The following is a 12,179-nucleotide window of genomic DNA, read 5'->3' as shown; positions in this document are numbered from 1 at the left end:
GTTCTTGAGGCTGTTGAGAAAAGTATACATTCTTTACAGAAGTCTTACCTATGCGTGTGCGATACCCGCATGTCATGATGTATTTATATATAAATTGACTTCTAGTTACGGTTTTGTAATGCAATGTCAAAACATTATGGCATCTCAGAAACGCTACGGTGAAGCTTTCTCTGGGTTTAAATATAGTGGTGAGACGAGATACAGAAAATGATGTTAAAATGGTAGCACAGCCTTGGGCAGGACCTGTGACCATGTCACAGTGCACTGGCAGGTCCAGCCAAAACCAAGACTGTGGCAATTTTCTGAAAAGCAGAGACCTAACTTTTTAAATTTTTATTTTTGTTTAAATTATGCATGTGTCCAACAAGGTGTGCTGCCTGGCTGCACCCCAGGGAGTCTGCCAGCGATGAGCAAGGAATGTGGAACTCGATGGTTCCTTCTGTTCAAGTCCCAGCGTTACTTCCTAGGAAGACTGATTTGCTGGTAAAACACCAAATCCCTCCATTTACTTCCAAAACTGTCACTTGTAGTTGCCTTTGGAGGAGTTGCTTGATAGAATATGTAGTTACAGAAACGAAACTGTTTCCCAATATATATGATACAATACAGTTGACAAATCAGAGATGATTGAATTGTCTGAACCGAGCTTTATGTGTAACTTTGTTTAACATATGTAATTCCATTTTAAACTTTGTTGAACCTGCAAAACTCTAGGTAAACACACATATGCTTTTAAATTTAATCTTGATTTCAGAGTGGTTTTACAGTAGTTTATTAATCTTATTTGCAATAGCTTTGTTTTCAGAGGAGGTCCTGAGACTAAACTGGTGAGACTGTATCTCTGGGAGGGCGTGAGTTTTGGGTGAAACAAATATAAAGCTTCTCCTCAGTTAGGGACCCGAAAGGAAGAGCAAATTATGTACTTTAAATTATTCTGTTTCCTGCTCAGAATGTTGAACCTTTCAGAAGGAAGTAGCAAATTCCTATACTCTGGAAAGAGATTTCAAGAACCAACCTCTCAGGAAGAGGTATGGAAAAATAGTAACAGTAGTTAGTGGACCTGTTTTGGAGGGCCATCGTGTTAATTGAAATATTTGGTGAGGACACATACAGTAGGCAGATGGAAGATCCTGGTCTCTGGTTGTTTGCAACTGTTTACTCAGGCACAGAGACGTCTTTGGGATGGTCTCAGCTTGTTTGAACTCCCTTCTCATTACTGCAAAGAAGGTAACTCCCATGAACAGCAAAGCTGCTGGGTGTGGGTTTCTGAGAGCTTGAAAATCAGGATTAGTAGGGGAAGGGATCTGCATTGCCCAGTGACACACCAGGGTGCTGCAGGATGTTCTTGAAACGCTTCAGAAAAGAAAATAGTAATTGTGACTGTTTTACAGATGTTGCAGGTGACTGCAGACAATGTCAGCAAGGCTGGATACATTCACAGAATCACAGAATTGGAAGGGACCCACAAGGATCATTGAGTCGAACTCTAAAGTCAATGGCCCACATAGGGGATTGAATCCATTCTTAGACTTATTCCCCAATGTCAACCTTGCACAAATCTGCCAATTGAGTCCAGTAGTTTGTGCAAAGCACCTTTGTCTTGTCACCCTAAAAATAGGCCAATCCCCTGAATTTCAGTACTTGTAACAGAGCCCTATTCAACCATTTACATTTTATATTATATTGACATGTTCTTGTAAAAACTTGGAAAAAATTCTCTTTCAAACTTTATTCTGGAAACAGTTTTTACTCATTTCAAGAAAGGATTTCCAGAACTTTGGGGTGACAATTCAGCAACATTCTTGCATAATCTATAGACTTCTTTATGTCAGCATCATAGCTCCAGTTTCGGGTAGCTTAAACAAGAAAATTCTGAGCCAAAGTATAATCTGGCTTCCAGTAATTTAAATAATTGCAGGCTTGTGGGGCCTTGCCAGGTCTTGTACTGCAGACATTTAGATCAGCGATGATGAAGAAAGGATAAGACAGAGTTGCTGTGATGAAAAGCTTCATATTAGCTTTTAAGTCTTTCTGTAAAGCTCCATTAACAGATTAACAGTGACATAAAAGTGCATATAGGTATTACTTAGTGTGTCTCCATAAAGTTCACATAGCATTAACTGCAGACTTAAACACAACTTATGTGAAGAAAAATTCTTTCAGTATCTTGCTTAAATAAATCTGTCAATGGATAATGAAATATTGACTCATAAGCATTTTATACATCCAGTTGTTTGTAATGTTGAATAAGAGTCTGAAGAAAGTTATAAATAACGTTTTTCAGTGAATGCTCAACTTGTTTGTACTGTTTTCTGTCCTTTCTTGAATCCTAGTTGTTACTAGTTCTCATCAGAGGCAGTTCCTTCCAGTGTTCATCAACATTATCGTTAAATTCAGAAATTTGATTAAAAGTCAGTGTTAAGCACTCCATCTCCCAGAGTTTGTACTGAGCTCTGAAATGTGTCTGTTGTGTTTTCCTTCTCTGCCTTTTAGGAGGACTAGTAATTCTGAGTGAGAAACAATGTAGCTGCTTCTCTTTCTTGCTAGGAGGAAATAAACTGGAGTAACTTCCCTACCATGTTTGACTCTTTGCTGAGGTTGTCTAAATATTCTTTTTATTCTGTATGTAAGCAAGTCTGAAGGTATATGTGCATTTGTATGTATGCATACACAAACACATTTCATACTCATATATTTTTTCCCTAAATGGAACAAATTGCTTTTGAAAACAGATGGCCTATAAATGAACAAAAATACTGTGCATGTTAAAGATATTTCCCTCCCCCAAAAAACCCCACATTTATACCTGGAATAACAATATTTGTGGTGGGTTTTTTCTTTTAATTTTTATCTTTTTTTTTTTTAACTAGAAAACATCAAAGCAGCTGAAAAGGGCTGTGGCTGTCAAGATACATCTTTATAGCCACAATTCTGCAAGCTGCTCATTCAGCTCATTAAATTAGTAACAATGCAGCTAAGAAATGCTAATTTGCCATTTGAAAAGATCTAAATAGTTAAAGGGTTAGCCCTTATAAAGCTGTGTCTTTTTAATCAAGCTGTTAGAAAAAAGACATCTGACATCTTGCTGATCAGTACAGCTGAATTTGAGAAACAAAGCTATTTTTTTGAATCACATTTGTGTGGTGACTGATTCAAAACCTTTGGTTCCAAGTGTAACTCTGCACTGGATCCCACAGCAGTACAAGTTTAGATTCAGAAATTCTGTACAAATTCAGACAGACAGTACAGTCATAATTTGTCAAATTAACCAGGGCGTGAGCTGAAGTTTCTCAGGGACAGTTTTACTTGTCAAAGGATAGAAAAAACAAAGTGTGTTCTAAAAGCAGTCTGTACAAAGGCTGTTTTCACATGAAAACTTTGAGCTGGGCTCGCCACTGAAAAAATAGCTTTACTGGGTGCAACTGGGTGTTTGTGTTCCAACATAATTCCTTGCTTGTGTCAGCCTGTTTGTGATGCTGCGCAGAAAACTGACAGAGCTGGCTGAAAAATAACCAGTTTTGGGGGGAAGGAGGCAACGCTATTCATTTTCATCCAGAGTAGTTTTCAATTCAGCATTAAAAGCCCTAGTATCAGATGTCCTGCATTCTTTGAAATTGTGAAACTCACTTCTGAAGAGAACAGGGTAACACCTTGTCCTCAAGAATGAAATGTGAAGCTTTATTCTCCAATAGCCTTCCTCTGGCAACATAAGAAAGCTGGATTACACATGGAAGTAAGACAAATGATGGGAAACAAAAGAAATTATAATGGTTCATATTTCCTAAAATTTCCACATTGCTGAAATATGAAAAGAAACAAGATGTAAGCATTAATGTGAACTTTTGATAAATTTAGTTTATATTTAGAGATAAGCAAGAAAACAAAAAAAAGTTCTTTTGGTGCCATGCTTTTATTTAAATGAAAGGAAAAAACTACACTGTACCACGTAAGTAGCAATGACAATATTTTACAGCACAGCATTTGAAAAAATATGGAAGCTATGCTCCATAGAAGTGGACAAGTAAGCACACAATACACTGTACATTTTTCAACAGTGCCCATTAAATCATAATTAAATAGCTGAATTTGGCTTTAAACAGCCAAATAATAAAAACTAACAGTCATACTAACATAAAAAAAAGAATAAAAGAATTCAGTAGCTATTATGACTGTTAGATTATGAAATTTTGCTCCAAAAACTAAGACAAGAGTTTGGCAATTCAGTCATAGCAACAATAATAATACCCCTGATGAAAGCACCAGTGTGTTCTGAAAAGGTCAGTGATAAATACTGGCCTTTATGGAAAGCTTCCTTTTTTTTTCCTTTTTTTTTTCTTTTTTTAAACATGATCCCAACCAAAGATCCACTGTAATTAGAAAATCTGCAGGCTTAAAAAGGAAAAGCGTTTCTAGCTTTACTTTTCCTGTGTTAAGTAAAACCTTGTACTGCGAGCAATGAAAATTTCAACTGCATTATTCACATTCTACTTTTAGACATTGCACAAATCTTTAACCTGTTGACAAATGTAAATTTCATAATACATTCAGATATATTTTAAATTACTCAAAGAATTCCTGTCATGTATTTAAGCTCACTTTGATTAGATTGATGCATGTGTCTTTATAGTGTTGCAAATCTTCAGTTAAATCATAGTACAGACTTTAGAAATAAAAAGCCTCCCATGATAAAACTTCTTTATTCACCATATGTGTGTCAGTTAATTCCAACCTCCTGGTTTCTTGAATCACTGTATATTATACAGAGTTTCATATTGTTATTCAAGATGTTCCCACAATGGTATTTGTAGGAACTGTCTAACAGGCAGAATGTGCAAACCCTCTTTCCCCCCTTTTAATATTATTTATATCCTATATACACAATATGTATACACTTGAAATATAAGAGTTACATATCCTGGTGATGTACATGCAAACAGTAGGAATCAGCTAACCACAAATAGTTTTGAGCCACATACATATTAAACATGTCTTTTAAAGTGTTTTTTCTTTTTTTACAGTTTTAACAAATATACATAAATATAAGAACATAAATTACAGTAAAACTGACAGCATTTTTGAGAAAATGTTTATAATCCAGATGCACTGATGCCTAAGGCCTTATAATTTAAAAAAGTACTGTTCTAAACTGCTTAATGACATCTCATTCCTGTGCATCTTTTCTCTAAGTAGATGAGTACATCATTGTAGTGAGGCAGTTTCTCTCAAAGCAGTTTAATGAGAGAAATATGAACATAGCTTTAGTCTCCCCATGAAACTGAATGGACTACATACTCACAGCACAATACTGTCTTATGTTAATGAGTTGTCACAACACTGAAACAGAACAGAATCACAAATCATTCAAGTCTTTTCCTGAGAATGAGATTCCCCCCCATAACAAATTCTCCGGTGTAGGTTGTTACCAAAATAGCCACAGATTCAGGGGAGGCTTCAAGTTTGTATTTTCTTTTTTTTTTTTTCAGAACAGTGCCATGTTAAAAGCAAATTATAAGAGAAACAAACACTGAAACAGAACAGTGATTTATAAAATAATCAAACACTGTTTTGAAATAAAATGCAGCCCTTTATAAATAATACTGAAACATGCCTAGAGTTTGGTTTTGCAAATGGTCATGTTATAAATTTACTGAAATGTCATTTAGGCTTTTTGGCCATATGTTCTCAAAAATTGCTCTGTCACAAGACATCACCTGTTAGTGTCAAGAAAACAATTCTTCTTATCAGATGTCTATTCCCGAGAAAATTGAATTAAGTCTGAGGTGGCAGATCTGAAGGCAGGAAGTAGTCTGGATCATAAAAGCAATGGGAATTAGTTACACAACTTCTGAAAGGTCTGTGACTTAGTGCATTCTGTGATTCTTCTGAATATTTAGTGTCCTGTCAGGCAAACATTAGGGGTCTAGTTGGGACTGTATCACGAGTTCCTATTCCTTCCTTGCAGCAGCAGGACCTGACCGTGTGCTCCCTCTTCAGCTGAGCAGTGCAAAGCAATGAATGCAAACTTACTCAACTGTTTTAGAGATTTACCAAATCTTTTTACTGCACATTTTAATGTATTATGAACATGCATGGTCAGTCACTACATCTCAGATGGCAACTTACTGAAACAGGAATAATTGCATCACCTAACTATACCCTGAGTTGTTAAATAATTAATTGGAAGGAAGCTTCAAGCAGTTCAAAGGGTTTCCTTTACTGTTTAGTTTATAAGCAAATCAACATTATTTAATTAAAAAAGAACTTATAAATACAGACGGGAATGAATCTTGATTTTGTTACAGCAAACAGTAAGGATCTTGCAGAAGAGACCCATCCAGCTGTTATTCAGTGACATACAACTTACCAGTTAGTCTTTAAGTCAGTATGCAAAGTTTGATGGTATTGAGACTATTAAGTATTCTTTAGTGAAAGAAAAATATCTCAAGACAAGCACAAATACAAACATATAAGGCAACATGTAAAAAATGTATTTTGAGTCACTAGAGGAACATTCAGTGCTTCAGTGTATCTAATCAAAATACAGAGCAAATATACTCTATATGTTGTATTAGCACATACAAATCTCCACACAAGTCAAACATTTCCGTAATCACTCATAATTATTCACCTAAGTGATAATCTTCTGCACTCCTAAACACTGTGTTTACATTCCAGTTGGACATGATAATAGAACTTGGTGTCCAGTTTTAAGTTCTAAGAGTCTTGTTGGCAACTAGAAATCTATTTCCTATAGGCAGTAAAGATGAAGTGCAAGTTTACCATAATTGTCTCAAGCAAATTTTTTCCCATGTACTATGCCTTCGTGGGTAAAAGTTTCTTAGGAGTTACTGGTCTCTTGGTTTGCCACAAATGGCTGTGAATGGTAATTGCATCAACACTGGCAGACAAAGTTTTGGCAGGTATGTGGCTAAATTGCTTCCTGTCAGAGTTGTATTTATACAGTCCCTCTATCATTTTCTTTGTGATAGATTTGGGACCTATTCCCGTTAATTTATTGATTTCTTCAGTATCAGGGCAGTACGTGTACAGAGATCGGAACTGGCAGCCTGAATCCCGGAACAAGATCAAGAAATTATTGGCATCTGATTTTTCCATTTCCTTTAAAAGAAAGAAAGAAAGAGATTCAGAATATGAGTTTTGCATTGTATTTAGAAAACATTCGATTGTCATTTTGAATTTGTTTTCTACCAGAGCTAAAGCTTGTATTTAACTGTCCACTAGAAGACCTTATTTTCAATCATTAGAATTTGCTAAGCTTCACCTATATGAATTTTGGTAAGACAGGTATCTTTCTCAAGCAAAGCCTACTTTATTTACACAATTTCAGCTATACTTTAGTTGAACCTCAAGCACAGATGTCCTAACATTTTTTTTTGAGACTAAATAAAAATTCTTTTCCTCATCCATTTCATCAAGCTGATCTAATAGTTACAAGCTGGGGAACAGGAAATTTTAGATGGTCTCAATATGCCTGAAGGATCCTCCAGTGCTAAAACGGGCTTTCAGTCATCCCTAAATCCGTTCAACTTTGGTCAAACCATAAAGTCAGTTGGAATATATTAAACCAATGTTCTTCATTAGCTGAAATCTTCAGATTCCTGTTCTACCTAACACAACTTCTATGAGACACGTGCCCTGAACGCGTACAGTGCTATCAGGTGCTGTTTGCTTCACCCTACAGGGAAGCAGGACTGACACTTTTGCAGCTCTTCTTTCCTGGGATTTCTGGGGGTCATTTTGCTCCCAATTACTTGAACTAAAAGAGGCTGTCCTGATTTCTCACTTGATATTTCCAAAAAGTAGATGAAAGACAGAGAAAGCAGCATTTAGACATGAATGCAGAGGAATTACAGAGAAGAAAGGGCAAGAAATACTGCAATAAAATTTATTTCGGAAAAGAAATTAAACCTGTATTCTCAGTATCGTGTTGTTTGATCTATTTAATCTGTCATATCTGTCACAACTAGTAAAAGGATCAGTCCCGTTACTCTCAAGGCCCAGACTCTGTGTTATTCCTTTGGCATGGAAACACATTGGCCTGTGAGTTCTCACCCTTATAATATTTGTGCATCTTCATAAAGGTTTATACCAGCCTAGAAGAAAAGACTGGAAGGATCTTTCTGAATTTGCTCTACTGCTTAGAAACTGGAGAAGAGCCTAGAAGGGATGTATTTCAGTATTTTCTGCTCATGAGACTGCTGTGCTTTAGTTCTAAAGTTCCAGATCTGAGGCTCTGTATGTATGAGGGAAAACAACTTTGTGAGCAAATTATGAAAGCCTACATATTGAATTTCCCACATAAAACAAGCAGTAACTATTAATTAACTAGCTTCCTGTGCTGCATGTACAACATGACAGCTACTGTTTCTAAGGCCCTGGAGAACATTTCTGCCTACACAGGAAGCAAAAGACACAGAAGTTACTCCATCCCTTCACTAAGAGCTGCCATAACCTCAGAAGGCTCCTTTCAATATTTGCATTTACACTTAAGCATCTCCATAACGCCTGACTGTGGCTTGACTTAGATGTTTATGCTGAAAAATTCCCTTACCTCCAGTATCTTTTTCTTTTGACCTTCATTTACTTTTCCAGCCAGGCAGCAATGTGCCAGTGCATTCTGAATTATGTACTTATTGGATTTAGCACTGGGTTCTTTGAAGAGCTTTGGTCCTATGGAAAAGGAATGACAAATCAGCTAAGTTAATAAATAAGCAAACAAAGAGTTACTTTAAATGCTGTGAAGCACTTTTGGCATGGACTTTCTGCATGCATAAAACCACAAATCCATGAATAATACAGAATTAGGCTAGAGACCACAAATTTCACAAACAAGTAAAATGTCATTCTTTCAGCTGTCACTGAATTTACTTCCAAATGTGGCTTCATTATTAAATCATTATTATTGGCAGCTATGGTAAATCTGTTTTCTCTCAGAGGACTGTTATGAACAATAAAACATTTTACTTTTTCTAACTAAAATTTCAGTTGTCCAGGAGTGAACAAAGTCTTTCTTTTCCTTTATCTACACCTATGATTTCAAGGGCGAGAGGTGCAACGCTTAGAGTAACCACTGCCTTTCTACTTTGGAATTCTAGGAATGTTTCACCCAAAACCAAGGATAAAAGCTCTGGCCTGATTCTTGTCAGGTTATTCTGTTTGTAAAAAGACTTGATTCATCTGGTTGAAGGACAAATCTGTTTTAGTTTCTGAAATACACATGTACTCCTATTAAGACCATTTGAAAAAAACCCAACATACCAGTACCAAGCCTTGGAAAGCAAACGAGTATACAAGCAATTACCAATCAAACTTAAGTTTAAATCTCAGTTTGTCTACGCTTTGGGGGAAAAAAGCCTAGGAAGCACCTAACATTAAGCTACCATTTTCACAAAGAAAGACAGACAAAAGTGGAGCTTTTATAACCCTGATGATGCAAAGTCTTGGCAATATCACATGTTGCCTAGTTAAAAAAAAGTGATGAAAACACTATTATTATTTGATTCATAATAAAGTATTAGTAGTCAGATTGTAAAGTTCTTAAAAAACAACAAAGGATCTGTTAGGAAACTAAGGGTGCACAATATTTATATTCATATTGCTAAGCAGATTTTTTCCTGTTGCAATTTGTTTTTTTGATTTTTATAACTATTATAAATTGAGCTGAAATTTCAACTATTCTTGCCTTGCCAGACACTGCTGAAGTGCACAGTGATATGTGAACCCATTTACTGTTCTGAGCCCACCTGCAGTTTATTCTGGCTATCACAAATGCTACAGAGTCAATACTTTTTTTTCTGGATCTAAAATTTTAACCTTGTATTATTACCCTCTACTTTAAAGGAGGTGAAGGCAACATTTCTATCACAGTGTCCTCAATCAAGTTTTAGGAAGGCAAATCAAGATAACTGAAAACTTTTCAGGCACAGAACTGCTAATTGGCAGCTACTTTTCTGAGTGTTGTTGGCACTGACCTGTGTACTCTGTGGCAGAGGCAACTGAAGAAGTGGTAGATGCATTTTCCCAATCCTTTTCTCCGTTACGACTACCACAGCGACTTGGAGATAAAAATCCTTCCACAGATTCAGACCTAAACATTAATTTTAAAGTCTATTAAAAAAATTCAGTGTTCAGCTGAGAAGCCTTTCAATATCAAAGGAAGGCAAACGGAATTAAGGTAAAACACCATGATTTGAATTGTAGACTATAAACCTAAACACACAATATTTATAGATGAAATTAAAGGAAAATGCATTTATGTACTCTATAAAGTGTTTTGAGTGATGTAAGAAGTTGATATTTAGGTGACACGTCTATGTTAGTCAATTTTTGGGCCACATCTGAGGGCAGAAACTTAACAGATATTCTTGGTCGTGAAACAGAACTAAGTGGAAGTTCGGGTTACTTTTACTATCGGTACTGGAAAAGCAATGTTATCTCATGTAGCAAACAAACCAGTTCTTGATAGAATGATGAATATGAAATAAAACTTAAATTCATTTATACTTATCACTGCAACAACTGGCAGCAACATCAGCCTTTTCTAACAGCCAACAGAGCTGGAAGAAATCCCCATCTCAGTTAAAACTGATCATTGTGAAGAGATGACAAGAGGTGTTAGGCTCCTTGGAGCATCTCATTCAAGTTTCTTACGTAATAACTGTCAAGTCAGTTCTCAAGACAAGGTAATTAACTGCAAAGCCAACTGAAAGCAGCTGCAGGCCCACCAGGGCTGAGGAGCAAAGCACAGTGGCCGTGAAAACATGACATGCAATATCCTAATATGTACTACTCCTTATCAACCCCTCTTTTCTAGTTTGCCTTTCTTCCCTATTTCTTTTTATACAGAAGAATTAGTATTTGTCTGTATATAATTAAGTAGTTACATAGAAATGATAGTTTTCCTCTGAATGATAATATAGGTTTTGAATATAAAACTAAAATTTTTCTGTTGTTTTCAGGTGATTTTTAATGCAAAAAAATTTCTGGTATTTGGAAAAGGATGATGTCCTAGTGAACATTCAATAATTTACTGTACTACTGCTAAAGGAAAAAGAAAACAAGCTCCAATTTTAAAAAAAGACAAGAAACTATGCAGCTGCACGTAGCATCCAGGTTTAATGAAATATCCACAAGTTGAGACTTAAATCCAAGCAGGTGAATTAAAGAGACTGTGTGAACAGCATTTTGTTTTGACCTCATTTATACCTGCCCAACTGGTTTACTTGGTAAAATTTGCAAAACAAATTATCATGGCTCAGTTCCCTAATGCCTAAGAGTGGAAACTCTCCATGTCTCAAATGAGGAAAACATACTTGTTCCCAGAGTACACAGTATATACACGACCTCTTTAAAATTCATGCTAGTTTTACATAGCTGATTACCAAATTTTATTAAATGAAAGGGTTATTTTAGCTTTACCTTGGTGTTCTCTTGCCTGATTGCACACTCTCATTGTCCCCTGTGTTCAGCGATGCCAGTGAAAGACTAGATACTGAAAAAACACGACAAAGCTGTGAACCTGGATAAAGACAAAGTTAAAGCTTATAAACCTATGCAAGTAGCAGAGTCTGTTCATTAGACCCAACACCAGCATCTGAAAGTCAGTAAAAGCTTTTACACCTGAAACTAACACCCATACATGATATACCTGCATGCATATGTGGTGTTGACACCCAGCCATTGGCAGCCACCAGGGAGGGTCTCAGACTAAATAGAAATGGGAATCCTGGCATTATGCAAATCAAGGAATGCAATCAAAGTTAATAACTACTCATGAAAGAGAGCTTAATTTAAAGCCTGGGATAAATTCTTGGAAGGTGTTAAGAAAATACTTTAATTTACCCTGAAAGATGGAGGGAAGCAGCCAGAGAAAATGCAGTAGAATAACAAGGCTACAGGGGGCTATAACAAAAAGGATTACTGAGCAATCTGGTTACTCTTTTTCTAATTGTAAATTAGCAATATTTCCTCCAATCATTACTGCAGTTCTTTGGTATCTAAAAGAATGTTAAATTTTTCCATAGGATTAGTGTTGCTATGTTCGTAACTACACATGCAGTAGGTAAGTGAGGAAAACAGAAAAAACACCACTGAAATATAAAATAACTTTTTTATTTTAATTTTGTCTTTATTAAGTGGGAGTTTAAGTACTCATACCT

The 12,179-nt window shown here is 36.0% G+C and overlaps 1 protein-coding gene across 4 annotated transcripts in view; it reads right to left on the bottom strand.

The window, feature by feature from the left end:
* Positions 1–3,891: 3,891 nt before the first annotated feature.
* CAMSAP2 (calmodulin regulated spectrin associated protein family member 2) overlaps positions 3,892–12,179 on the bottom strand; it is a 77,871-nt gene continuing 69,583 nt past the window's right edge. For 2 of the 4 annotated variants that reach the window (XM_071565273.1, XM_071565275.1), the window contains 4 exons: positions 11,440–11,539; positions 9,993–10,108; positions 8,573–8,691; positions 3,892–7,119 (listed from right to left, as the gene is read on the bottom strand). In XM_071565273.1, coding sequence (XP_071421374.1) covers positions 6,814–7,119; positions 8,573–8,691; positions 9,993–10,108; positions 11,440–11,539 — 641 coding nt within the window. In that variant the 3' untranslated portion in view covers positions 3,892–6,813. The remainder of the gene's footprint in view (positions 7,120–8,572; positions 8,692–9,992; positions 10,109–11,439; positions 11,540–12,179) is intronic. The other 2 variants (XM_071565274.1, XM_071565276.1) reach the window with 1 other exon arrangement.

This window comes from Pithys albifrons, chromosome 10, assembly GCF_047495875.1.
Source record: "Pithys albifrons albifrons isolate INPA30051 chromosome 10, PitAlb_v1, whole genome shotgun sequence".
In the NCBI taxonomy this organism is placed as follows: domain Eukaryota; kingdom Metazoa; phylum Chordata; class Aves; order Passeriformes; family Thamnophilidae; genus Pithys; species Pithys albifrons.
This window is presented reverse-complemented; position numbering and strand designations above follow the sequence as displayed.